We start from the raw sequence: 26,181 nt of genomic DNA, 5'->3' as shown, positions 1-26,181 counted from the left end.
ACATTTTGATGCTTTTGTGTGTGGGTTTGAGTAATGACACGAGACAGGGAAAATAAAAAGGAAAGTACAGTGCGTAAAATATATTTAGAACTTACATAAATATTCTGTTTTACACGTTAACTGGAGTACAAAGAATATGTGGATACTGTATCAAGTGTGTTGTGCATATGTCTGGACTTTCCAAATGAGATGAATATAACAGACGATGTAGCACCGACTTATAATACTGACAATGTGGCAGGTCAAAATAAATAAAGGGACATCCATTTCTGTATACAATACCAGTTTGAGTGTCCACATACAAACTACGGTGTCCTGTGATGCTTTTTGGACGTCCATCACAGGACCATAGGGTTGCTGAGCAATGCCAAAATTGTAATGCGGTGAGAGTCACAGTGTGAATCCTGTTGTTTTTTCTTTTTCTTCCAAATATTATTGCTGCAAACCAGGGTAGCTTGGGCTTGCTAAGTCGATAAGCTGTTGAATCAGGAGTTTCAGGCCTCCATCTTCTTCTTCGTGACCATCATGGCCCTTTTGATCTGCTCAAAGGAGACGAACATCACGACGTTCCACGAGCCCAGCCGCAGAAACGAGGGCACGAATCTGAAGGGAGCAACGGAAATGAGATGTTAGATGCTTTTTCCCCTATTTTCCGAGCCGTCCCGGTCGCTGCTCCACCCTCTCTGCCTACCTGGGGGAGGGCTGCAGACTACCACATGACTCCTCCGATACATGTGGAGTCGCCAGCCACTTCTTTTCACCTGACGGGAGTTTCACCAGGGGGACAGCGTGTGGGAGGATCACGCCATTCTCCCCAATCCCCCCCCCCCGAATAGGCGCCCCGACCGACCAGAGGAGGCGCTAGTGCAGCGACCAGGACACACACCCACATCCGGCTTCCCACCCGCAGACACGGCTAATTTTGTCTGTAGGGACGCCCGACCAAGCCGGAGATAACACAGGGATTCGAACCGGCGATCCCTGTGTTGGTAGGCAACAGAATAGAGTGCCATGCTACCCGGACGCCCCCGATAGATGAAAACTTGAGAGAAAAGAAAGAGACGGGGGGAAAGAGAGGGAGAGCTAACCCTTTGTAGAAAGCCGTCGGCCCCTCTTTCGTCATCATGGTCCAAGCACAGTTAATAGCACTCTTGTACTGGCCGGGCGGGGAGTTCATATACCGAGTTTTCACCACGTCCACCGGGGAAGCAATGACTGTGGTAGCGAAACCAGCGCCGAACGCAGACACAAAGTGGCAAGGCAAATTGTCTGTTGGCAGAGTAGAGAGAGATTTCATCAGACAGCGACCGATACAATATTGTCTGTGACACAGACAGTTTGGCCTTTGTTCTTAGCTGAACCGTATCAGGATATATGACACTCATTTGAATAGGGATGTAAATCACAAAGATAAATGTGTTATTAACCATCTACAGAACTCCGCTGGCAAAATACGCCATGTCCCGGGCCAGAATCCCGTTATCAGCTTCAGAGGATACAAGAGTCAAAAGGGCGACAGGGTGTGTGGAATTTTGCCCAATCAGCTGTCTCATTTGTTAGGGTTGTGTGTGTGTGGGGGGGGGGGGGCTGTGTGTAAGCATTTTCTCTCACCCGACATCAGGTTGTGTTTAAGGATCGCCTCCTTGATAAGGTCATAGGTAACCAGCTCCGTGCAGTTGACCAGGGCATTTCTCGTGATGTTGGGCAGTGTGCCTAGAGAAGAAGCGAGACTTCATCTCATTTAATATTTAGTTTTGACACCGACGTCTCTCTTGAAGTCAGATGTATATTACTACGAAGTACTATCTCAAAATGTAAAGCAGTGAGAGTTATCGATGAAGGGCGCTTGACCAAAACAGACTGTACTGCAGAGTATCATGGACCTTGTCATGGCTTATAATACTCGTAGAATCACTCCGAGATCACGTATAGCCACATTTGCCTCCACATCGAAACCCCACGAGAAACCGCACCTTTCCAGAGTCCACGGAGGCCCTCGTTCTGGAAGATGTGCTTGTAGGCCTGCATAGTACCGTTGTAACGACGGGCCACCCCACTCAGATTCATCTGAGCCTGGAATCGAACCTTCACGACGTCAGTGGGTTGAGCAAAGGACACAGCCATGGCCCCCGTGGTGCAGCCAGCCAGGATGCGTATGAGGATGCTCGGGTCTGGGTGGAGAGATGCAGAGGAGAGGTTGGTGAGCCCATGTGGCAAGACAGGAAATGGAAATATGTTTTACTGATAAAGTGCAAATCACGAAACTTCCGGAAGGCTCTACAGAATGTCTCCTTCATTCTATGGTCAGTTTCTTAGTGCATCCAACTTAAACAACAAGACTAAAAATACAATCAATCCAGTTGGGAGATTTTATCATCTGTAGTTTCACTAAGCAGTTCAAGAAGAAAGTACAAAGGACTGACTATGAAGAGAGATAGGGATGAGGAGTTGTGTTAACTGAGTTTTATTTTTCTTTCTATGACACCGAGTGTATATTTGGGTTGTACGACATTGAGATCTGTCTATTCTTGGTACATGACATTAGGGTGTGTTTTTCTTTCTCTTGTGGTTTTTTTCTTCTCTTCTTATTGTTCACAGTAGTTGAGTTTGTATTGTGCGGCACAACTTGTATTGAATTTGAGCTATACAGTACAGTGGGAATTGGGTTTGAAATGTATAGTAGCTGAATTAACAAGAGCAGGTGAGAAGGGGTAGGAAAAAATAAGTGTATACTTCGTCCTGCTCCTTTTCCAACATGTAACAAATAATCTGATGCATGCGGAGATTTGTTCGCCAAGTTTGATGTGTGGATTTGTTGATCACTTCAGATTATTGGCAATGGCTAATCTGTATGTTATATCCGGCTTATTTACATGTTCGAAATAAATCATCATCACAGAGCTGTCTTTTTTCTGATGTAGCCGTTACGGAGATTATTCAAGTGTGCGAGCGGCCATTTGTTTGAAAGCCCTGCATGCACTGCAAACAAAGCCACTTACTGTCTTTTCCACCAGTGTAGAAATTTTTGACATTGTCGTAGAGACCAATTCTAATGGATGCGAAGCACACCTGTCTCTGCAGCCCAGCCACCAGTCCATTGTACAGAGACTTGGGCCCCTCTGTCCGGATCATGGTACTTATCGTCCCAAACACCCCTCTGTAGCGGATGTCTTTTGCTGCCTCCATTGTCTTTTCACCCTGTATCTGGATTTACAAAGACAGTATAGTATAGTATTATGGACGGTGATCGAGGCTAAGCCCATCTTGCATCAAACAGCACAGCATCAAGTATAACACTGAGATTGGCGGCACGGCGGCCCAGTGGCTAGTGCTGTCGCCTCACAGCAAGAAGGACCTGGGTTCGAACCCCTGGGTTGTCCAACCTTGGGGGGGGGGGGTCCTCCCAGGTCGTCCTCCCAGGTCGTCCTCTGTGTGGAGTTTGCATGTTCTCCCCGTGTCTGCAGCGGGTTTTCTCTGGGTACTCCGGTTTCCCCCACCATCAAAAAGACATGCATGTTAGGGTTAATACTCCTGTCTGTGCCCCTGACTGAGGCAATGGGAAAAGAACTGGAGTTGGTCCCCGGGCGCTGCATGGCGGCTGCCCAACTGCTCCTAGCTACACAGCTAGGATGAATTAAACGCAGAGAAGAATTTCCCCATGGGGATTAATAAAGTATATCAAAATAAAAAAATATTAAAAAAATCAAGACTACACCGAATCTAACGCTCAAAGTTACTGAAGGAATTGGGTTTTGCAAGAGAGGACGTTTGTGTGGACACAGTTAAGTCAAACAGCTCGGTGGCCATTATTCACCACCCCACCCAGAGGTTTCCCTAAGAGCCACATAACCAAAATACATACAGGACTATCAAAGCCGTAGCAGTGGTCTCCATCACCCCACGTACTGGTTTCGTTCATTGGCCCCGCCATACTGAGGTGTCATCACAAAAACACTGTCAGGCCCGTTACTGTCACTCGTCCATTTACAGGTATGGCGATATTGAGATGGATGGACACAGAAGAGGTACCTGTAGTCTGACTTTGGCTGTGTCCAGCGGGAAGGTGACGAGGTCGGCGACACAGGCGGCCGCTCCGGCACTCATCATCTTCACCGCCAGAGGAGGGGGCACGTCTGAGGGCTTCAGTCCAACCATAACTCCGATCGCTGCCAGGTACAGGCACACACAAACACAAGCTCAACGCGTGACAATAGTTACAATCTTTTATCAGCCATATTTGCGATGTAATAACATTAGCTGAGCGACAATAGAAATAAAATAGAAATGCACTCACACCGTTAGTTGAAGATGTCGAAGTCCTTTTGCTCCCTGGTTGACTGATACTGGCGGGACTTAATGGCTCGGATTATAATCCATTAAGGGCAAAACTGGAGAGGAGGATGCATCTTTTGCTGTGCATTTATACGATTCCTCGCTGGCGTTTTATGACATCCTCCGAGAGGCGTTACTGTGTACAAGAGCGCCGATCAAATCAAAGTCCACTGCCTGTCAGAAAGTCAATGTTCAGTTTGCCCAATGGTGCGCTGCACAGTACACATGTATGAGGAAAGAAAACCCCACACGGTTCAACTACGCAACTCTTAAGAGAAGCTGCAGGGTCCTGAGGCGGTCTCTCTGAGCGCCTGTCCCTCGTCTTGTAACCAACAAACGGCATCGCGTCCAAAATATCGACAAGGAATTACTGATCAGTTGAAATATTTTCATATGTATTTCATTTAGACTTTATTAATCTCATTGACAGCATGTAATATTCTGAAACAGACGGTGGGTTGTCTGGAAATGACTTAAAAAGTAATTATTTACTTAAGAGATACCAATTGTCTGTCCTCAACATCAGCACAACACAAATACACAGCGTCATCAGACGGGTTTGCAAGAGGCTTGTCTTTGCTCTCAGCCAATGACAGGTGAGATCCAGTACACACAGGGGGTTTTAGTTGGAGCTGGCCGGCAGAGTAAAAGCTCTTGAACATTACAGCCAGTCCTCAAACCAGACTGCCCTTTGACCTTTCTCACAGAGCTGTGCAACAACATCATTTGTGCTTATTCCCGTACAGAACGGTACAGTATACATGGAAATTAAAGATGTTAAATCACATCCCTATCAGGTTAAATAAGTCGCCACCATTTAAAACTGCATCCGCTGTTCAGTTACAGTATCGAAACCCGTCCGCTTCATTTGTTCGTAAAATTGATGACCAATAAAAACAAAACGCTGCGAGACCAAAGCACCATGGGGGGAGTGAAGGGTGTTGTGATGTGAACTAGTGACTGAAGTTCATTATGGATGCAGATAAGAACCTTGCATCATCCCCCCCCTCCTCGTGCAGCTGCACAGAACTATTGCCCCCTTTTCAAAATCTCATCCTCCATGGGGCCAAGTTTCTTGGTAAATACCGGTCATCACTTAGAGGTTGTGGTTGAGCATCAAAAAGACGGCATTATAGAAAAACACAAATGAGAAAAGTTGAACATCAGCAGGACAAATACTAGAAAGAAAAAAAAAACGGTAGCACAATATTCACGCCTAACCAGATATGATATCCCATTATTTTCCAAAACATATGATTCTAGCCCTTAGAACGAGCACACACGAGGCCATTTCATATCAACAGGTTTCAGATGTGGTGAACCGATGCCAGAAACCACCACGAAAAACAAGGACTCTTTCAATGTGGCCTTAAATCGATACACGTTATATAATCTTGGGGAAAGGGGAGGGGGCTGTAAGGGGGACGTCACAATAGACCGGTCAAATCACATCTTTAACACTTCATTTAGTGGAGTCTATGCGGTACACAGTGTTTCTCGCAGATTAATCATTGTTAGCTTTGCTATCTGGCAAAGGGCTGCCTGCACAGGATCCTCGCACGGCGACGGCAGGGGCCCACTGCGATGGTGAGAGCCGATTGGTCGACGTCTGCTACACCCCGAGTGCGCTGAGCCCACAAAGAGCAGAAAAAGAGACACGGGGGATGAAGCTCTGTACCGACATACAGTTGCCCGGCCATGAATAACGGTTCGGGGCTGTTCACGTGAGCTCTACTGATGGATCAGCACTACATGTCCACTTTCTTTATGACATGAACGCACAACAGCACATCTAACAGAGAGCACTGTCACACCTTTCACTGCTGTTAATCAAGTCGGGTCGGATGTACTCTCAGGCCAAAATATGAAGATGGATTAAACATGATGTAAAGTGTAAAGCAACCATGAACTAGTCAAATGAATCTGCCGGTAAAAGAATAAAAGCAAAATCACTGTAAAACACATTTGCCAAATAAGTGTAAAAAATATAATGGAAATCAAGCAAACACAAAAAACAAACAAACAAACAAAAAAACTGACGTATCTGCATCATTATTTAAAATGGTCTCGCTGCTGGCCTAAAAGAAGTTCATATTGCTCTCCACCAGATGGCGCACCTGTATCATAATCATCCAAAGTGGCATTCCCCGATCAAAACAACGAGAAGACATCTTTGCTAGCATAGAATCACACTATACTTTTAATTAGTAAATGGTACACAAAGCTTCAGAATTATGAGCACGTACAACCGGACATATAAAATCAAAATAAGCGAGAATAACTTAAATACAGCAATGTAAAATGTGGCGCGCAAAGGTAAAAATATATTCCATTTAAAAAAAACAACAACTCATTTTTGGAGTGCAAACAACTGTAGCATGACAAGGCAAGAAGAATACATATAAAGTGGAATATGTGTTGTAAACTTATTTTTCCCAGATAATAATGAAAGTGCAGGTGCTCCTATATATAAAATTTTGCTTGAGCCAGCAATCTGCAGTTTTAAGCACCAATATCACCCTGTGGCTGCATGAGGCAATTACGTATTGGTGCCCATGGTATCTTCAGTGGCATCACTTGCATTCTTTTTAAAACGGTCTAAAATGCTAAACGCTATAGCAATGTGGACCATGGCTTTAGTCTGTTGCTGTGTTTTTAATTTAGGGACAGAGGTCATTTGTCACTATTGGTAAAAAAAAAAAAATGTAGACGCTGCACAATAGATTGCAGGGGTATTACGTCAGAGGTCAACTATCTAACACTCATGTGGTGGTGCACATTTTAAAACAAAAATATGCTTGATCTCACTGAAATACCACTTGAGGGGAGTTTTTAGAAGTGAATGGTGAACTCAAACAACACATTCAAATTCAGTCTCGTCACCCTCTGGAAGAGTTTTGTTTTTTTTCTATCTTGGTATTCAGAAGAGAAACGCCGCAAAACGAGCTTTAAGCGTGTACTGTGACTAGTGACATGTAATTTAAAGAAGCATCAACCGACCAGTCATCATGTTAAGTAATCTTGAGTAGACTAGTATCAATATCCCCACGTGTGGACATTTAAATCTACATGGCCTAAGTGTACTAAAGGTTACAATATTAACACCTATGTTTAACATTTTATAAAGTACAGTTATTATATGTGCACAGAGATTCTCTTTGAGCAAAACTGCACAATACCCGTTCCTTCTTGTTTGGACCAAATCTACTAATTCTATCGATAAAAGTCTTTTCACATCTGATAAAATACATTGCCAAGAGCAGTTTTGGTTCACATTCATGAGTATCACACACACGTAATGTAGATTTCACATCCTCTTCTAGCGCTGATTAAGACATTTGTACACTGATGACTTGATTGACACTGACAAGTTTCCCCATTTGAAAGTGTACACAGAGAACAGGGGTCCTTGTATGCAACCTCTTTTAAGGCCTCAACCAGACAGCGAGATCTCATAGTCACTCGATGACAGCATAGGGCGTCCTGCTTTCCGCACGTTCTTGGCATTGATTATACGTGCTGCCACCTCCACCGGCTTTTCAAAGTACTGCACCAGGGCCTGCTCGGTAAGCACAGAGGCCAGAAACTGCTCAAAAGTAATGGCCCAGTCCTTATCAATGCTTGTGCTGTGTGGAAGGCCTCCTCGGTCGTAGCCTCCACTTCCGTGAGGCCTGTTGCTTCTTTCCCCGTTCGGCCTGCCGCCACTGCGCACCAGCACCGTGTCATCTGCAATGTCCTCACAATGCAGCTTGTCATCCAGCTCATGGGAACCTGCACTGAGCACCGAATAGGATGACATAGACGTGTCATCTTTGGTTTCATCATCTGAAATCAGCATGGCGGACGATGTTCCGGTGTCTTTCGGGGACGAGTCATCCAGCTTGATGTCTTGCATAGGTGGAAGCTGCTCACACCCTCCATCGTCTCCTTTCTCCTCACAAGGCATTAGCTTGCTCTCCCCCGATGCGTCAGGGAGGAACGGCTCTTCCTGTTCCCTCAGCTGGAAGACGTCAGGTGCCGCCTCGTGACCAATTTTCAAATCGGTGGCACCTCTCCTACCCAAGTTACCCTCTTGGTCATGGTCCTTGCCACCAGGGCAGGAGAAAAGCTTACCCACCTCACCCATTTCCAACAGCAAACTGGTGACGGTAGCTGTGGCATGATAGAGCTGCTGTTCTGCAACATCTTCATTGAACATGCAGTACAGTGTCTTACACAACTCGATGAACTGGCTCTGAAGGACAGAAACATATACAGGGCATCAGTGGTGGAGCCCCCCCCCCCCAACAGAGTTACTCACAACAGTTATATAGACGGGTGGAGAAGGCTCACCTGGTTGAGTTTGGGTAAGTCTTTTGTATTTTCTAGTTTGGGCTTTGTCTCCTGGTTCCACAGCTTTAGGTAATGGCGGTAATCAGCAGTGTGCAGTTTCTTAACTGTAATATGTATATACAGTATGTCAAATCAGGGATAGTAAAAGTCACATACCAACAAGGTGTCAAGCTATCTCTTATTCTTCACTAACCAAGGCCAAAAATCTGTCCGCTTATTTTCATGCTGCCCTGGATATTGGTGATTGGAAGAACTCATGAGAGAAAAGGTAAAGAAGTATTCTGACATGAAATTCACCACTGAACAATATCAGAGAATGTTTCAGTTAACATAAAATGGACAACCTTTATCAACGCACAATATATATATACACACACACACACACACACACACACACGCACACACACACACACACACACACACACACACACATCATGCATGGTAGGACTTACCTTGACAATTTGGGAAAATGTTATATTTTTGCAAATTGGTGTAAAGGCTTATATCTTATAAAACTGCATATTGACAGCATCATGACAGAAATACACAAACATGGGTTTTCATAAAACCGATTAAATAGTAAATATGCACTTGTTTTAAAGCCTGTCTGAGAGGACAGTCATGGAGGTGTGTGTCGGGGTGGGGGTGGGGGGTAAAAGGTGGTGGAAAGTACACCCATCTTTTTCTAAATAATAACTGTGTTGACACACAGGGGATTTCAGTAGTTGCATCTTATCACTAATGGTTACTCCATACAGACCCAGTTTGCCAAGGATAAAAGGTTTATTATTGCCCGTTGCTCAACATGTGCAAGATAAAGTGTACCTAAAGCTTTTTATTTTAAACATTTTGATCGCAAATCTGGTTACTTGATCGTCTGTTCTTACCCTTTTCAGTCTTGAAGGTCACTCTGACAAAGCCATCATCCTTTTCGCTTCTGCACTTGGGTTCGTGGCCTAGGAGAGGAGGAGGGTGTGTGAGTTTAAAAACTAGACACACTGATGTGTGACAATGTATAAATAACGCATATTAAATGTTGACAGTTTTCTATTCAAATGTGCATGTGTACAGGCCCTCCCATTTGGATGTTAAAATGAAATCATCTCCATCTGATAAGGCACATAAAGAAATCAAGTCAATGTCATAAAAATAAAAACTGCGGTTTTGTTCCATGTACATTTCACTTCAAACTCCGTAAATTGTTGGATTTACCTAATTAGCTTCATTAGAAAACTTAAATCATTTCATAGCGTAGCAACACTGATTTATAAAAGACCGCAGCAATCACTGGTGCACAACAACAACAAATAACCCAGGAGGCTCAGGGACGAGGCCAAACAGGTTTTGGCTGGAAGAAATGCTGGGTTTTCATCAGAACTATTGATTTTGAAAACAGTTTTGCAGTAATGTAAGACAGGTCTACTTCTCAACAGCACAGCTTTTATTTTAATTTACTGCTCACTGAAGGTAATTCAGTAAGCTACTGCAGTCATAAAGTCCAACGCAGTCTCTATTCCGACTCCTACTCCTTAGTCCTGGATTTGTGAAACTACACACTAATAAAGTACAACAGGTTTTGACAGATTTTATTGCCCTTTTGTTTGTTTTATTAGTCCTGTGATTCCTAGCCCTTACCAAGTGAGGTTTCTGGGGTAATGTCTTCAAAGAAGTACTGGGTGGCCTCGAAGGCAGAGTCAGGCTCCTCCTGTTCACGATTGACCTCTGTTAGAAACAATATGGGAGGCAGTCAGTGTTTAAATGTGCTTCGAGAAGACTCATTACTTGCATGAGTCAAGTAATAAAATATTTTGCAAATATCTGGGAACTCTGATTTTGTGCACACACTTAAGTTTCCTTATCCGTTATGCCTGACATATTGCCAAAACACTTTGCTGAACACAACAGTCGACTACGAAAAGGTCAGCCACACAATTGTGTCATTAGTACTACACTTATAAAATGTTAATGAGCCAAAGACCGCCAACACTAATTCAGCTGAGATTTAACTATGAAGTAAAATTTATATCCAAGTGTGGGCTCCATCACCTACATAAACATAAAATAAAGCACATTTCTGAGGGAGCCCTGGATGAAGATAATGACAAAATGAGACAAAGGCATAAAACAACATCACTTTCAAGAAACACTTGACTTTCATTTATTTTCTTTACTGTGACTTTACTGTGTGGTGCTTAAATCCCTGCTTCACTTTATGTCTTAGAAATTCTCATACACAACAAAGATTACACCTGCCACCACATGACTCGAGTGTTACAGACCAACAAACTGCGACCATCCCCACTTACCAGGTAAAACATGCATCTTGTACAGGAGTTTCAGTTTCTCGGTCAGATCCCCGTGACATAGCACACCTACAACACACCAACACACATTACAGGTTTGCACATTTCTGAGGTGTCCAGAGTGACGGATCACTTTATAATGAGTAGCTGTAAATAGTGATTAATCAATAAGTAAATAAGTAAGAGCCTTGTCACTATCGCAGAACCAATGCCATCATAAGCTAGTTTGTTTTTGTACCTCTGACATACCGTATTTCCCGGACTACAGTCACACCAGAGTATAAGTCGCACTCAGCAAAAAAGGTGTTGTTGCGAGGAAAAAAATATACGAGTTGCTTCGGTGTATAAGTCACATTTATATGGTGGTACAGTAATAATGAATAATGTCATTGGTGGTGGTTGAAGTAAGTTATCCCGTTTAATGTGAAGTGGGTGTCTAGAAAAGTGCTATATAAATGTAATGATGATGAAGATGGTGATCATTTTCAATTGAGTCACAAGATTAAACAGTGCCATCTAGTGGCCTTAATTGAAATGCAGCGTATTCGTCGGGCAAAATTACATTGTTTAAGTTGTTTTGGAATACAAGTCGCAGGAGCAACCAGGCGAGTTTAAAAAAAAACAGCGACTTATACTCCGGGAAATATTTGTAAACCCTTAAAATAGAAAAAAAAACAAAAACGAATAAAATGATAACTGCAAAAGGATAAATTAGTAACAGGGCACTTTTAAGCTTTTTACAACACACATTAGCAAATGATTTAAAAATATTAATAACAGGCATATTTTTACTTTACTTTTATTATTATGATTTTAAAATAACTATTAATCATAGCATTACAGGAAAAACACGGGAAAATTAAAAAAAACAATTTAAATGAGAATATAGACCCAATACCTGTGGACCTGAAAGTTAAGTGTAGGCCCAAAGTCCTAAATGGTTGAGGTTAGGGCCAATCCTTTGGTCTAGACAGTCTAGTCTGTTAAGTACTATGAGGAAGAGGTTAAGTTTAGGAGGAACAAGAAAATGTACTCAATACAGCATCCCAAGTCATAATCATAAGACAGTTATTAATATCTTTAAACCATCTGCTAGTGTTAAGTGTTTGTAAGACCTTATAAGTGCCCCATGACTCATTTCGTAATCACCATTTACAGCTACTCATTTTAAAGCATTACCTTTATTTCCATTTATCAATCAAACAGTCCTTTGGCGATTATAAAACACAGTTGTCAAGAGACATTTACCAGCATGCATGCATGGACACCCACACATACGCCCCACTCACTCAGGCCGCTGATGAACTCGCGGAAGTTGATGAGGGCGTCTCCGTTTTGGTCAAGCAGACGGAAGAAGCGCAAGGCCAAGGGATCTGAATGGGCCCCGTTGGCCCAGGGGAATAACAGGACAAAAAGGCCCTTGAACTGCTCCACATCCATCCGGTATTGCTCCAGGTAGGGTAGACTGGGGTCATGGCGCTCTGTGGGGTTGCTGCTACCACCCCAATAGCAGCTAGTAAGGTGCTCTGCCTGAGAAGGAGATGCATTTGAATTGTTCACCAGCTAGAGATAGAGGGCAATAAACAAAACAGCGGTTTATTGCCTCCACAAATAGCCATAGCCTTTACCATGCATGAACCATCTATAAAACAAAAGTTCTAAAATAGCAACCGAAAAACAATTTTGTACATGGGGAATCTTTATAATTATGAACACTGTAGTGTCCCTACACCAGCAAAGTCATCTTCACAGAGCAGCACAAGTAGCTGGCATTACTAGAAAATAAAATGGGCAGAAAATGTAATGTAAATACATGCATGGGTTGCTTGTACTACTGAAAGCCCATAAGAAAAGCTTCAGGCATGTTTGACCATTTATGAGTCACTAGGCGGCGCTATGCAGTCTGCTGGAAGAGTGACGTGTGCTGTCAAATAAGACCAACACTGAGAAAGTCCACTGTGAGCTCTTCAGTAGAGAAGAGGCAAAACACACAAGCCAAACTCAGCATCCACAGAAGGAATGGCTGAGAGTGGCTTGGAAGGCAACGAGTACAAACCAGACTAAAAATGTCCTTTAGTGGAAGAAATAAAAAAAAAAATTAAAAAAAAGGCTAATGTAAAGACTCGCAATCCCACGTTTCAGTGGCGACCTTCATTAAGTTGTCGACAGTGAGGGAATTCTGCTTAAAAGATGGCTTTCAAAGACACATACCCGTGCTGGATAAGCGCTTCATTTTCAGTCATTTGCATGAATGTTTATATCATAATCTATCTTCTTTACTATATTTTTACCATGTGTTTACTTTTCCTTTGAGTGAAAATGCTTTGGCTCGGTGTTGCTAGAGAGCAAATGTTGAATATCACATCATATCATAATTCAGCATTGCTGTGGCAACAGGAAACTACAGGGGGGTTGGTGTATAGATATATGCTGGCTAAGGGGGAGAGGATGCTGACGCAAGTTTATGCTCGGCTTTCACTCACCTTGAAGAGTACATAAAGCTCCTCCAATTCATCAATGCTGAAGGCGGTCTCTGTCACAATAGTTCTAACCTGAAATATGATAATAACAATTTCAGAGGGGGGAGGAGAAAGTAAAATATTTATATACTGAATTATTAACTAGCATGCAGATCTGTGGTTTCGGCGCCAGTCTACCAAGACGCTTTTGAAGTTGTTTCTGACTGTACAGTGTTTGCCATCTATTTTAAAATATCCTGAAAAAAAATGCTTTGCGGTATCACAAACAAAGCTGACAAGAGTGCTTTAACTTTGCCAAAAATCTGCAATTACAACATCTTTAACATGACAACAAGGGTAGGGCGGGTCAATGTGCATCTTTACCACGTTGCGCTTAGTGGTATCCTCAATGGTCTGGATCACCCTTAGTCTCTGTTTGAAACGCATCTGTTCAATGACGTCTGCACGGATGGAGCCAAATTTCTAATATGAGAGGAGGGGGGCAAAGAGAGAAGGGAAGAAGAATCAAAATAGTTGTGCAAACGTCCAGCTACAAACTGAAACATTAAAGATGGCTAGAGACAGAACTGAGGACTCATATCCAAATGATAAAAACTTACAAACACCCAGTAATGTGTGAGGGTGACATAGTAATTTTGATCTCAATGTCAAGCATATATCAAATTAAATTTAAACCCATATGAGATTAATTTATATTATAGACATACAGGTGTTGCAAAATCACTAATAAACTATACTGGTGATAAATGTTGGTCCAACAAATGGGGAACGAGAGTTACTATTAAAAGGGTAAATGGACAGATGAATGGGAAAACACACTGCAAGACTTGAAAATACATCCTTGAAAATACTCAGATGACAAAGAATGCATCTTAATCCATTCTTAGTGGAGAGCATTTCATGAGATACAGCTCAGGTTGTGAAATCTGTACACAAGGCACCATTAGCAGTCACTTCAAGACACAGAGCGAGACACTGGGAAAGATAAAAATAGCATTTGTAGGGGGTTTGAGCACACAAACTGTACTGACATTATCCAGGCATCCTACCTCGTAGGAGCTGCGGACCAGTTTGAAAATGTCCACTTCTGGATGGGGTTCCCCATTGTCTGTTAGCAGGGAGTGAAGATGGGGGATAGGAGGTAGCGTGCTGTCTTTATTGGTGACACTGTCCAAGTACCTACAATACACAAAACCAGGAAAGAGTCACTGATACAGCACCAAAATTATATATCGCCTGCAGGATGATTATCAGTGAGCGTTTCCTGGCTTTGAGATGAGACACTAAACGAGATATGTGGGAAATGTGTTTGCTATTGACAAATCAAGCATTAGTAGATGATGTGAAAAGGTGGATCAAAGGAGAGACTGTTGTCTATCTGTCATACCCATGCTGAATTGGGTAAATGAGAATTGACTGCATTTGCCCCCTCCTTACCTGCCCAGTACAGTCATTGCCTCGCCGTCATCTTTGCAGCCTAGTAGCTGGTGGATGTTGGCATGCAGCACTGAAAGTGCCAGCTGAAAGATGACCTTGATGCCCTCGTAGAAGAAGCAGTCCACCACCACTACCGCACTTTCAAACGGCATAACCGATAGAAAAAGGGTAAGGAACCACGAGAGTGAAATGGTGGAGATGACCCCGAGGTCTTGCATGCAATCATACAGCTGGGGAACGTACTCTCGGGCCAGCTCTTCAAATACACCCTGGTCCACGAGTGCTCCTGAATGAAATGAAACAAAGTACATTTTTGTCTACCACAAAAAACAAAAACACAAAACATACTAACATGTAAATATACTGACCTACAACCCTGGTGTTGTAATAATCTGGCAGCATCCGCTCACATAAAGCCACAAGCAACCAAAAAGCCTCCTCTTCTTTGGCATAGAGCAGCAACACCGATGTAACAATATTCATTGCCTGTGTGGGGAGGAATAACATTAATAGCCATCAGATGCATGATTTTTCTCCCCAATTGTACCCGTCCAATTACCTCACTATTCTGAACCATCCCGGTCTCTGCTCCACCCCCTCTGCCGATACGGGGAGGGCCACAAACCACCACATGTCTCCTCCGATAAATGCGGAGTCGCCAGCCGCTTCTTTTCACCTGACATTGAGGAGTTTCGCCAGGGGGACGTAGCGCGTGGGAGGATCACGCTATTCCCCTCAGTTCCCCCCCCCTCCGACCGACCAGAGGAGGCGCTAGTGCAGCGGCCAGGACACATACCCACATCCGGCTTCCCACCCACAGACACGGCCAGTTGTGTCTGCAGGGACGCCCGACCAAGCCGGAGGTAACATGGGGATTCGAACCGGCTATCCTTGTGTTGGTAGGCCAACGGTTTTGAATTTTAAATCATAAAAACCAACTACAGAATATCTCATAATTTAATTTACAGATTGTAATTTATGTAATTATGATCATCTCTCTATAACTCACTCTTTCTTTCGATAAGAGAGACAGAGAGAGAGACAGAGAGATTACATTACAAAAAAAAATCTAATTTTGCAAACCCCGCATGCTGGCTGATGATCTGTTTACTATCAAAATAATCTCATGAACTGTTTACTATCAAAATAATCTATTTAGCACACCTTACAAGGTTATATAGCATGGTGATGGTTAATAGGTGGTGTCTAAGTGGCTAGTGTTATTGCTAAGTGGCTAGCGTTATTGATAAATGGCTAGTGTTACTGCTAAATGTGCTGTTGTTGTCCCTTTGCTTTGCAAGTAATGTCAAAGCAAAGTTTCTGAGAAAAATGGCAAACGAAAGGAGCAGGCAAAATCAAACTTGGGCCAATTTAAGACTCCAAAGTCCTCTAGTGTCTATTGGCCAGCCCCCCCCCCGCCTCTTTTTCTTCCCAATTGTACCCAGCCAATTACACCACTCCTCTGAGCCATGCTGGTCACTGCTCCGCCCCCTCTGCCGATCCGGGGAGGACTGCAGACTACCACACGCTTCCTCCGATACATGAAGTCACTGGCCACTTCTTTTCCCCCAACATTCAGGAGTTTCACCAGGGGGATGTAGCACGTGGGAGGATCACGCTATTCCCCCCAGTTCCCCCTCCCCTGAACGGGTGCCCTGACCAACCAGAGGAGGCGCTAGTGCAGCGACCAGGACACATACCCACGTCCAGCTTCCATCCGCAGACACGGCCAATTGTGTCTGTAGAGACAGCTGACCAGGCGGTAACACAGGGATTCAAACCGGTGATCCCTTCGAATCAGTGATCCCTGTGTCGGTAGGCAATGGAATAGACCGCTACGCAACCTGGACGCCCTTCTATTGGCCAGTTTCAATGTTTGTGTGGAAATAAAAACACAGTACTTTTAACTGACCTACCTGACAGTATCCAATGTTAGGGTTTCTGAATGCGTAAGCTGTGAGAACCCTGCGAAGGGCAGCGATGCCCATCTCATTCTGAAAGGCAGGATGCTCAGGGAGAGAGCGGTGCAGGTCCCTCTCGATCTCCTCTGTTGCCAGGTTGTACTTGCCCATTGACTTCTCCACCAGATCCTCGTAGTATCCCGGATGGGTGGCCATCTCATTAATTGCACCTGCAGGCACAAATTACAGCCATATTAAAGAAGTTTTTCTATGGGAGCTAGCCACAGACCATTCCAATATCTCTGTCAGTATAAGAGGCTGAAGATTAGATGGCTGATTTTTATATGTGTGAAATTGACACAAAAGATGTTATCACAACTTGTATAGTTGTACCGTATGCCAGTGCTGCGGTAGTTATAAATTTTAAGGAAAAAAAAACCCATTAAGTTCATCATAAATTATCCTCAAGTTATAAATGTTCAAGTATGTAAACATATTTTTTCAAACTACTTAATCAACATTTTGTGCTATAAGAACAGTTAAATATAAATTTGAACCATCAGCATTTTGTGAGAGAATGTGTTGAGATTTTTTTTGGGGGGGGGGGGTTTCCCCCTTTTTCCCCCCCCAATTGTACCTTTCCAATTACCCCACTCTTCCGAGCCGTTCTGGTCGCTGCTCCACCCCCTCTGCCGATTCGGGGAGGGCTGCAGACTACCACATGCCACCTCCGATACATGTGGAGTCGCCAGCCGCTTGTTTTCACCCGACAGTGAGGAGTTTCGCCAGGGGGACGTAGCACATGGGAGGATCACGCTATTCCCCCCAGTAGCCCCCTCCCCCCAAACAGGAGCCCTGACCAACCAGAGGAGGCACTAGTGCAGCAACCAGGACACATACCCACATCTGGCTTCCCACCCACAGACATAGCCAATCGTGTCTGTAGGGACGCCTGACCAAGCCAGAGATAACACGGGGATTCGAACCGGCGATCTCCGTGTTGGTTGGCAACAGAATAGACTGCTACGCTACCTGGATGCCCTGAGAATGTGTTGAGATTTTAACGGGGTTAGAAAATATTAAATATGGTCTCATCAAGTGTCTCTTCAACAGCAACAAGCTTGATTATCCTGTTAAACTAAACTCCCTGTATCAGAAGTTTTGTTCACCTATTTTTGATCAAACTGTGGAAAAGCAACAGGCCAGTGTCTCTGCCAGTGTTAGCAGTGTCTTGGCCAACATGCCTTAGGGACCAAGCTCACTTAACCCGTTTCTGCACTCACTCTTCCAACATTACACACGATGCTGGAACAAATAGTGAATTTTTTTTTTCATCTACGCTACCCGATTGTGGAGGTTTGTGTAGGATGCGGGTGAAAACAAACCCATATTTTTAGAGTATGTTTATGAAGGATGCTCAGGTAAACGTACAACAGATAAACTAGGACAACAGCAATGTGACTTCAATAGGTCACAAAGGGAAGAGAGATAAGTTGTTTGTAACCAAGCTCTCCGTGGGTGGAGAGGAACACTATCTTCTTTTCAGTGTATGACACACCAGTAGGAATGTAAACAAAGAACAGGGCTTAACCAAACCTTTTATCACATTGTTATGCAAGGACCCCAGACTGCAGTGTCTCCACATAGTTTAGTTCACCCGATGGTTAATTTTAAAGGGCTGCTCCTGCATCACACACACACGTCTTTTTCTTAAGAATTGCTGTAATGTTTATGTATATAAGTAATAGCGGTGCATGCTGTATGCAAATGTAAACAGCTATAGCAATAAATTACTGTAAATAAGTATGGTCTGCTTTGCAAAGGTCAAACTACATTTCGATTTTTGTTCTAATTGCATTTTTCAATAAATATTTTCAATTAGCTGACTTGGCAAAACTATGCAAACAGAGAGCTGTTCTACTACGTATGTGTAACCATTCATTATATATATATATATATATATATAGATAGATATATAGATATAGATATATATAGATAGATATATATAGATATATAGATAAAGATATATAGATATGTATATAAAAGAAACACCACAAAAAAGTAATAAGATCAAACTTTGTGAATTATGTGTCTTACTAGATTGTGATCATTTATCATTGTTCTTGCTGTATTTTCAAATCTTTTTTTCTTTGTGTGGCAACATTACGTCCGCATTCACCAACAATTTTAAATCTGGTATCGACACCATTGTCATTGTCATCGTTCAATAACTTCAGACGGTACATTTCACCTTGGGTGTCCTGCACACATATACCAGGCCTCTTGTATTACCAGGATGTATCATATCCTCAACCTCATCCAACCAGGATAAGGATACAGGCTACATATAAAAATCTATATAAAATAAAATTAAATTAACTTTTTTTTTTGGTCATCGTTGTTATGGTCTTGTCCTATATTGTTTTCGTTTTTTGTTTGGATATGTTGTTTTGTATTTCTAATACATACATTTCCAGTTCGATTATTATGTAAATACTGATCATGTTGAATACCCCATAAAAAGTTCTTAAAAATTGTATTAACTGTGATCCCAATTATAACTGGCAATAATAGACTGGCAGCCTGTCCAGGGTGTTTCCCCACCTGCTGCCCAATGACTGCTGGGATAGGCTCCAGCATCCCCGTGACCCTGAGAGCAGGATAAGCGGTTTGGATAATGGATGGATGAATAATGTATTCTCAAAAAGAGACACAAAGTGTGTCTGAGCTTATCTGGGGTCTCTTTGAATGGGTGCTCACCAGAGAAGAGGAGCCAAAGATCTCCTCTCATGTTCTCAGGTATGCCCTTCAGGACTAGCTCCTTCGTCTTCTCAGTGCGGTACATACACACCCCCTGTCCATATTCTGTGAAATGGTTCTTCCATGCCTGCTCCTTCAGAAACTCCTTTGCCTGAGTGAACAGAGAAAGAAATATTCCTGAGACAGCCTTTTGTGCTTCAGTTAACTCCTTTCCACACAGCTGCAGGTTTTCGACACCAGCTCACAAGACCAGGTCACTGAATTTAATTTCCTTTGTTCCATATCCTGCCCCGATGTCTTGCACTCTTCACAGAGTCTAAGCCTAGCAATATCTGAAATATGTGTAGCCTGACTTAAAGCCAAAACAATCTGCTAAATTTGCATTTCAGGGCTGCACTTACGTCTCAGCCAATTTTCACAGACATGCAAACTAAATGTCATCTAAATGTATTCAGTGACATTTAGATTTTTGTTAAAAATGTCTGGCACCTGGGCCATTGTGGGAGACGGTTTCTACATTTGTTGTTCAGTTTCTCAAAATTGGACATGAGCATTGTTAGAAACAGATTCTAGCAGTGTTTGCATGCAATTTTGAGTCTTCACTGAAACCAGTGGCCACTGTATGCCCTAAACTATCTAGCCCTTAGTATCAAATAGACAGGCCAGAGAGGGAGAAATAAAACGTTCCATATTTTAGCAGTTATTTTGCATCACCAAACAACTAAAGTTCACAGTTCCAGGGTATCCAATTAAGTCTTGAGCACATACAACACAGGGTCTCAGAACATAGTCTGTCATACAGGAATATTAAATACGAGTCATCTCACTAAACAAAGCACACTGAACTCACCAGTTTGGGATTGAACTCCTCTGGCGAGCGCCGGCGGTACATGGTCATGAGGGCCTGTGTGGCAGTGGGAACACTGCTGTCATTGAGATTGAACTGACGCTCACTGTCTGAACCCAAGCTCCGTTGAGGGCTGCTAGACAGCAGCGACCCATGCTGGGAGTATGCCTGGCGGGAACACAAGGCTATGTTTACAGGCATTTACAGCTTTGGAGTGGACACCATCACCACTGTTTACAGTCAATCCAATACATTTCTTCCCCAGGCTCCATTTCTTGTTAGCTTTTAGCCTACCCTCTCTATATTATTATATCATGGAGTTAAAAAAAACAAAACAACAACAACACACGTCTTTTGGAGGTTTAATCCTTGGACTCGGCGGTTGGTAAGTACACTGAACTTTCATCACCTCATCATCTGAGCTGTTTAGGCTGCCAGTAAGTTCTCTCTCCATGTAGATCTTGGAAGTTGTCTGCTGTAGGAAATCAGAGATCCTTTGGACCAGGAAGTCTCGGTCTTTGAGATTTGCAAACAAGAAGGTCATTCGGTTCTTGGTGCTGATAGACAGTGGGCTCGGCAGCACATTGGAGCTGTCTGCCTTTTCCACGATGGTCACCTGTAAGAAAATTAGTGACAAAATTAGTTGACATAGTCAAAATCAAGGGAGCAAGAGATGTTTATTACGATTCAGAAGCAGACTTTGTATGCAAGATATTTGACTGCAACTGGGTGTTATTGTCTGCTTTGTGTGTGTGTGTGTGCGTGTGTGAGTGTGTGTGTGTGTTGTGTTTCTAGAGCATTTTCTTTAATTTGATGTTTACTCAGTTTCTATACATTTGATTGTGTTTTATGTCTGTCAACATTTTTAGTTTATTCTAACATCGAATTACGTCTCCTCAATAATGAACTACCCCCAACATGTTTCAAAATCCACTTTATGTGAAATTCAACAGGCAATTGAATTTGACCTCACGAAGGGGAATGATGAGGCTACACAGGGTTTCTTCCTTGCTGGTGAAGCAGATGTAGTTGGTGGAGACGAACATCTGTCCCAGGATGTGCATTTTATTGAAGGGGGTCCACAGGGTGCAGTCAGTGTGCCCATCAAGTTTCTCATCCTTTGGTAAACGAAATAGGGCTCTGTAACGCTCACTCTTAGCTCTAGCATCCAGATCCCTGAAAGAGGAAACACACAATGATTAACAGACAACAAAGATTGATGTAAATTTAACCGTTGGCCATGAGACATAAGGCAAAGATAAAGGATATAATACACTTTCAATTCAATTTCACTCAATTCAATTCAATTCAATTTATTGTCATTAAAAACAATGTGCAGGCACATGTTAAAAATGAAATAAGGGCTGCGGCTTCGCCAAACAGTGCAAAACAGACATAGACAAATACAGCAAACACAGTATAAGACATACACAGATGAAAACCAAAAGCTAAAAGTAAGTTAAAAAAGAGCACGAGTACAAAAATATTTAGAAATAGCCACAGACAGTGGGTAGCCAGGTTCAGGTTTGGTTAACTTTGTCACTACAGTCAAGTTTGTCTTGGATACAGCTGCTGCACACAATAGCTGTCTACATAGTATAAAACAACATACTGCACACACAATAAATCAGAAATAAAAGCACATTGTAACTATTATCCAAGCAACAATAACAAAAGCAAGGCAACAAATTACACAACCCCTCACATCATACCTTACAACTATTGCACAACTATTGCTGCTTTCTGTCACAGCCTATGTCTGAACACCCATTTGGTTTTTCTGAAAGAGCTTATGACTGGCTAACTGCTACACATTGTCAGCAGGACCCTATGGAGATCATCTTTCAATAACAGCACTGTCATAATAAGAGTCACACGCATCAGGCAGATTTTCACCCTAAATGTTAACCTTACTTCAGATACATCCATCCATTAACTGAACCGCTTATCCTGCTCTCAGGGTCGCGGGGATGCTGTAGCCTAACCCAGCAGTCATTGGGCAGCAGGCGGGGAGACACCCTGGACAGGCCGCCAGGCCATCACAGGGTTGACACACACATACACACACCCACTCATACCTCAGGACAATTTAGTATGGCCAATTCACCTGACCTACATGTCTTTGGACTGTGGCAGGAAACCCACGCAGACATGGGGAGAACATGCAAACTCTACACAGAGGACGACCCGGGATGACCCACCAAGGTTGGACTACCCCGGGGCTCGGAACCCAGGACCTTCTTGCTGTGAGGCGACCGCGCTAACGACTGCACCACCGTGCCGCCCTACTTCAGATACAGCTATTTATTATTCATTCTGTCAATTCATTTACCATTCATTATTCATAGCTTTAACGCATTGCTTTTATTCATTTTATTATTTTATATCTATCTTTATAACTTTCATTTTTTAGTTCATTTAATTATTTTGTTCCACGTAGTCTTTCCACACACTCGGAATTTTAGTTAGTTAACGAATTACTCCTATTTACAAGAAGAAAAAAAAACTTAGGTGTGTTTGTCCTATTTGGGTTGAAGAAATCACAGCCATAGCAGAACTAAAAGCACCTATATACTGCAAGACTATTAACTTTAATGGTCTTAAAGAAATTAAATTTGTTGAGGTTCAAACATCTCAATGCGGGACAGGCATCGTTGCTCACCTCTTGAGTGCAGACACCTTCTTCGGTGACTTCCTCTTGAGTTTGGGCAGCGAGCGGTCCTGTTCGAAGCCCTTGTTGTCCAAGAGCTGACGCATGGCAATGTTAGCCAGCTGCTCCGCCAGCTTGAAGGTTTCATTGATGTTAAGGAAGACTGAGAAGACGTGCTCATTGGCGCGTGTGCTGACCTTGATCACATCAGGCAGCAGCAGTGTGGCACTCTTCTCTAGCTGGGTGATGTCTGCCCAACGCACAACCAGTTTTGCTGAGGGAGAAACAAATACTCCAGATATAAAAGAAGGCAATTCAAGTGGTAAAATTAAAGACAGATGCAGAAAGAATTAAAGACTGAGGACAAGACATTTCAACAGAACTGCCTGTATATTTCTTTGTTTGCATGTGTGTGTGTGTGTGTGTGTGTGTGTGTGTGTGTGTGTGTGTGAGAGACCCCTTGCAACTAGGTCAGTAGTGTTTGACAGTATAAAATGTCCTACCTTCTTTCCCTAGCAGGTAGGAGTAGAAGCAGAGGTGGTTGATGCTGAGGTACAGCCATCCCTGCCGGGGAACCTTGCCCTTCCAGTAACTGCAGGAGTAATAGTTGACCAGCTTCTCCTCATCTGGCATGCCAAACAGCTTTCGAAACTTAGCAATGGCTTCCTTGAATTTCTCTGTGTCGTCATCCTCTTTAACATCATGATTCTTGTTGAATTCTGCTATGATGCCCTGAGGGGGGAAGATCGAGACAGAAATTGGGATGATGCATTATATGTTGGGATAGCGTTTGTGAAGTGTGAGTGTACTAACCACAAAATAAAAGCTTAGCTCTGTAGTGTAAACATCCATTCATCCATCCATTATCTGAACCGCTTATCCTGCTCTCAGGGTTGCGGGGATGCTGGAGCCTATTGCAGCAGTCATTGGGTGGCAGGCAGGGAGACACCCTGGACAGGCCACCAGGCCATCACACAGGGCCAACATATACACACACACATTCATACCTGGGGGCAATTTAGTACGTAGTAGAGTAGAACATGCAAACTCCACACAGAGGATGACCCAGGACGACCCCCTAGGTTGGACTACCCCGGGGCTCAAACCCAGAACCTTCTTGCTGTGAGGCGACTACGCTAACCATTGTGCCACCATGCCGCCTATTATAAACAAAATTATTCAATTATGTATTAAAGAAATTAAAAGAATTCATAAATCACATTGTTGAAATAAAAATGAAAAATTAGCTCGCATTGGTGGCCAAACATGATCAAACACTGGATAGAACTTAGCACAGAAGAACTTTGAATTTCAAATGAGCAAAAGCACACAAGTTATTGACTGCAGAGAAATGGGTAGTTACTTGCACTTTTCCCTTGACGAAGGTGGTAATATCATTTTCATTATCAAAGATGGAAAGAGTCTGTAGTAGATTGTGCTCTAGCCACTCCCAGTGCTCTGTGATCTCTTTACGGGAGGTCCCTGAGGAGGAGAGGTTGAGGGGTGGGGGGGGTCAGAGAGAGGAGGTACAGACTGAAAATGAAGAAAGCAAGGAGGCAATGAGGAGAAATGTAGCGAGTTCCTGATGGGATTCAAGTGTAATGTCTCTGATTTGGGACCACATTACCCTCGCTGACTCGCCGCTAGTGTTGGACAACGTCTTAATTTATTTTTCTTACAAATATCAAATTATTTTTTTCTTCATGTAATGTTCACGTGTTGACACTTAACTGAACATTGTGCTCATTGCTGAGCTTGAGTGATGATTCACGGGATTAAGTTTCCCACAGTAGAAATCACCTGCAACATTGTTTGCCCTCTATGAGCCACCATCCTTCATCAATTTCTCTGGTGATATGCTCCACAGCTCTGTGGAGCATACCTACTGCATTAGCCATGTGACCCCTCCACTTTCTCTCCCTCCATCTCTAGGCCAAGGATGGCCGGATTAGAGGGAGTGAAGCGAAGAAGGGAGAAATTTCCATTTACAGGCCAGGGTAGTCGTTTGTGTTCTTCCATTTTACACAGAAAAGTACAATAGACCATTTTTTCATCCCTTGGTAGTCACTCTTAGTAATGCTTGACTGAACATAGTTGTGCGCACACATGCACACACACACCCACAGAAGCCCTTTGTGCCATCATTTTCACTGTTTTTTCAAGTGTCCCCACTACATTACAGTATCAGCATTACTCCTGAATTATTGTTGTGTGACATCCTCCTAAATTAAAGATTTGCATTTCTAAAACACGTGAGATCGTGCCATTTCTGCTAAACAATGTACAAGTAAGAATTTATACAAAACAGATCCCCTTACTGTGAAACACAGAGGGATACTAAATCATGATGCCCACTCGTATTTGAGCATTGATTGCTGTATCCGTTTACTCAGTCTTGCCTTGGAAGAGCACTGGGGAATGACGTAATGCTTGGGATTTGGCCAATAATGAGGGAGGGCAGGGTTTGAGAACATCATGGTTGAAGTAGTCGGTGGGGGTGGGATTCATAAGAGGTTAAAAGAAAGACAGTCCTTTCCAGAAGCAACTCTAAAGCCTCTGAAGACTGTTAATTTAAACAGCATTTGGTTTGGTAAGATTTACAAAGCAGATAAAACTACACACCATGGTTTACTCTTAATAGATGAGTGAGCAAAATGTTTGGCTTAAGTGAGATAAGAGGGTGCAGAGCATCTACAAAGTATATACCATGAGCGATAATGCAGTACACTAAGGAGTCGGGTGTCTGGTACAGGATTCTATATGGAGCCACTCGAGCACTGGAGTCCAGGACCACATCCAAGGTCCCCACCAGTAGACCTGTGGAAAAAAAATGAAGAATATTGTAAATACAGAGAAAGAATATACTGAATATAGGACCACTGTCAAAAAATATTGATAATGAAAAATGAAAAAAAAAAAGGAATTGCAGCTTATAAAACACAGCAAGGACTCCAAGTTGGACCTCAAATTCATGTGTCCTGTGTCATAAAACACACTGCACGGGGACAATTAACAATCGGGGTTCCCTTTTAGCATCTATGGACACTAATGACCATGCAAGGTACCAAAGAATGTAGTGTGTTAATTGTTTCTAGGCCATTTTGTTATGGCTCTGAAGGGAGGATGTCAATGACGAGAT

General features: G+C 43.0%; 2 protein-coding genes across 4 annotated transcripts in view; both read right to left on the bottom strand.

Moving 5' to 3' along the window:
• Nucleotides 1-65: 65 nt before the first annotated feature.
• Nucleotides 66-4,426, bottom strand: ucp1 (uncoupling protein 1). 3 transcript variants are annotated; one of them, XM_056279802.1, is made up of 7 exons: nt 4,297-4,426; nt 4,030-4,166; nt 3,000-3,204; nt 1,974-2,171; nt 1,612-1,713; nt 1,089-1,269; nt 66-603 (listed from the first exon to the last, which is right to left on the bottom strand). In XM_056279802.1, the coding sequence occupies exons 2-7, from the start codon at nt 4,153-4,155 to the stop codon at nt 495-497; spliced, it is 921 nt and encodes a 306-aa protein (XP_056135777.1). In that variant the 5' UTR covers nt 4,156-4,166; nt 4,297-4,426; the 3' UTR covers nt 66-494. The 3 variants fall into 3 exon arrangements, with proteins under 3 accessions (XP_056135777.1, XP_056135779.1, XP_056135778.1); XM_056279804.1 differs by lacking the exon at nt 1,089-1,269 and having other exon boundaries at nt 4,295-4,403; XM_056279803.1 differs by lacking the exons at nt 4,030-4,166; nt 4,297-4,426 and adding an exon at nt 3,863-3,988.
• A 2,026-nt stretch (nt 4,427-6,452) lies between these two features.
• tbc1d9 (TBC1 domain family, member 9 (with GRAM domain)) overlaps nt 6,453-26,181 on the bottom strand; it is a 33,583-nt gene continuing 13,854 nt past the window's right edge. Inside the window, exons 2-22 of the mRNA XM_056279979.1 lie at nt 25,749-25,859; nt 24,406-24,524; nt 23,546-23,774; nt 23,055-23,316; nt 21,361-21,568; nt 20,802-21,008; nt 20,396-20,560; nt 19,546-19,696; nt 16,801-17,015; nt 15,253-15,370; nt 14,885-15,170; nt 14,497-14,626; nt 13,811-13,909; nt 13,451-13,519; nt 12,257-12,497; nt 10,971-11,036; nt 10,300-10,386; nt 9,552-9,620; nt 8,665-8,768; nt 8,035-8,566; nt 6,453-7,986 (exon numbers count right to left, since the gene is read on the bottom strand). Of these exons, the coding sequence (XP_056135954.1) occupies nt 7,766-7,986; nt 8,035-8,566; nt 8,665-8,768; nt 9,552-9,620; nt 10,300-10,386; nt 10,971-11,036; nt 12,257-12,497; nt 13,451-13,519; nt 13,811-13,909; nt 14,497-14,626; nt 14,885-15,170; nt 15,253-15,370; nt 16,801-17,015; nt 19,546-19,696; nt 20,396-20,560; nt 20,802-21,008; nt 21,361-21,568; nt 23,055-23,316; nt 23,546-23,774; nt 24,406-24,524; nt 25,749-25,859 (3,689 nt within the window). The 3' untranslated portion in view covers nt 6,453-7,765. The remainder of the gene's footprint in view (nt 7,987-8,034; nt 8,567-8,664; nt 8,769-9,551; nt 9,621-10,299; nt 10,387-10,970; nt 11,037-12,256; nt 12,498-13,450; nt 13,520-13,810; nt 13,910-14,496; nt 14,627-14,884; nt 15,171-15,252; nt 15,371-16,800; nt 17,016-19,545; nt 19,697-20,395; nt 20,561-20,801; nt 21,009-21,360; nt 21,569-23,054; nt 23,317-23,545; nt 23,775-24,405; nt 24,525-25,748; nt 25,860-26,181) is intronic.

This window comes from Lampris incognitus, chromosome 5 (genome assembly GCF_029633865.1).
Source record: "Lampris incognitus isolate fLamInc1 chromosome 5, fLamInc1.hap2, whole genome shotgun sequence".
Taxonomy (NCBI): Eukaryota; Metazoa; Chordata; class Actinopteri; order Lampriformes; family Lampridae; genus Lampris; species Lampris incognitus.
The sequence above is the reverse complement of the archived record's forward strand: the minus strand, read 5'-3'. Positions and strand labels throughout refer to the sequence as shown.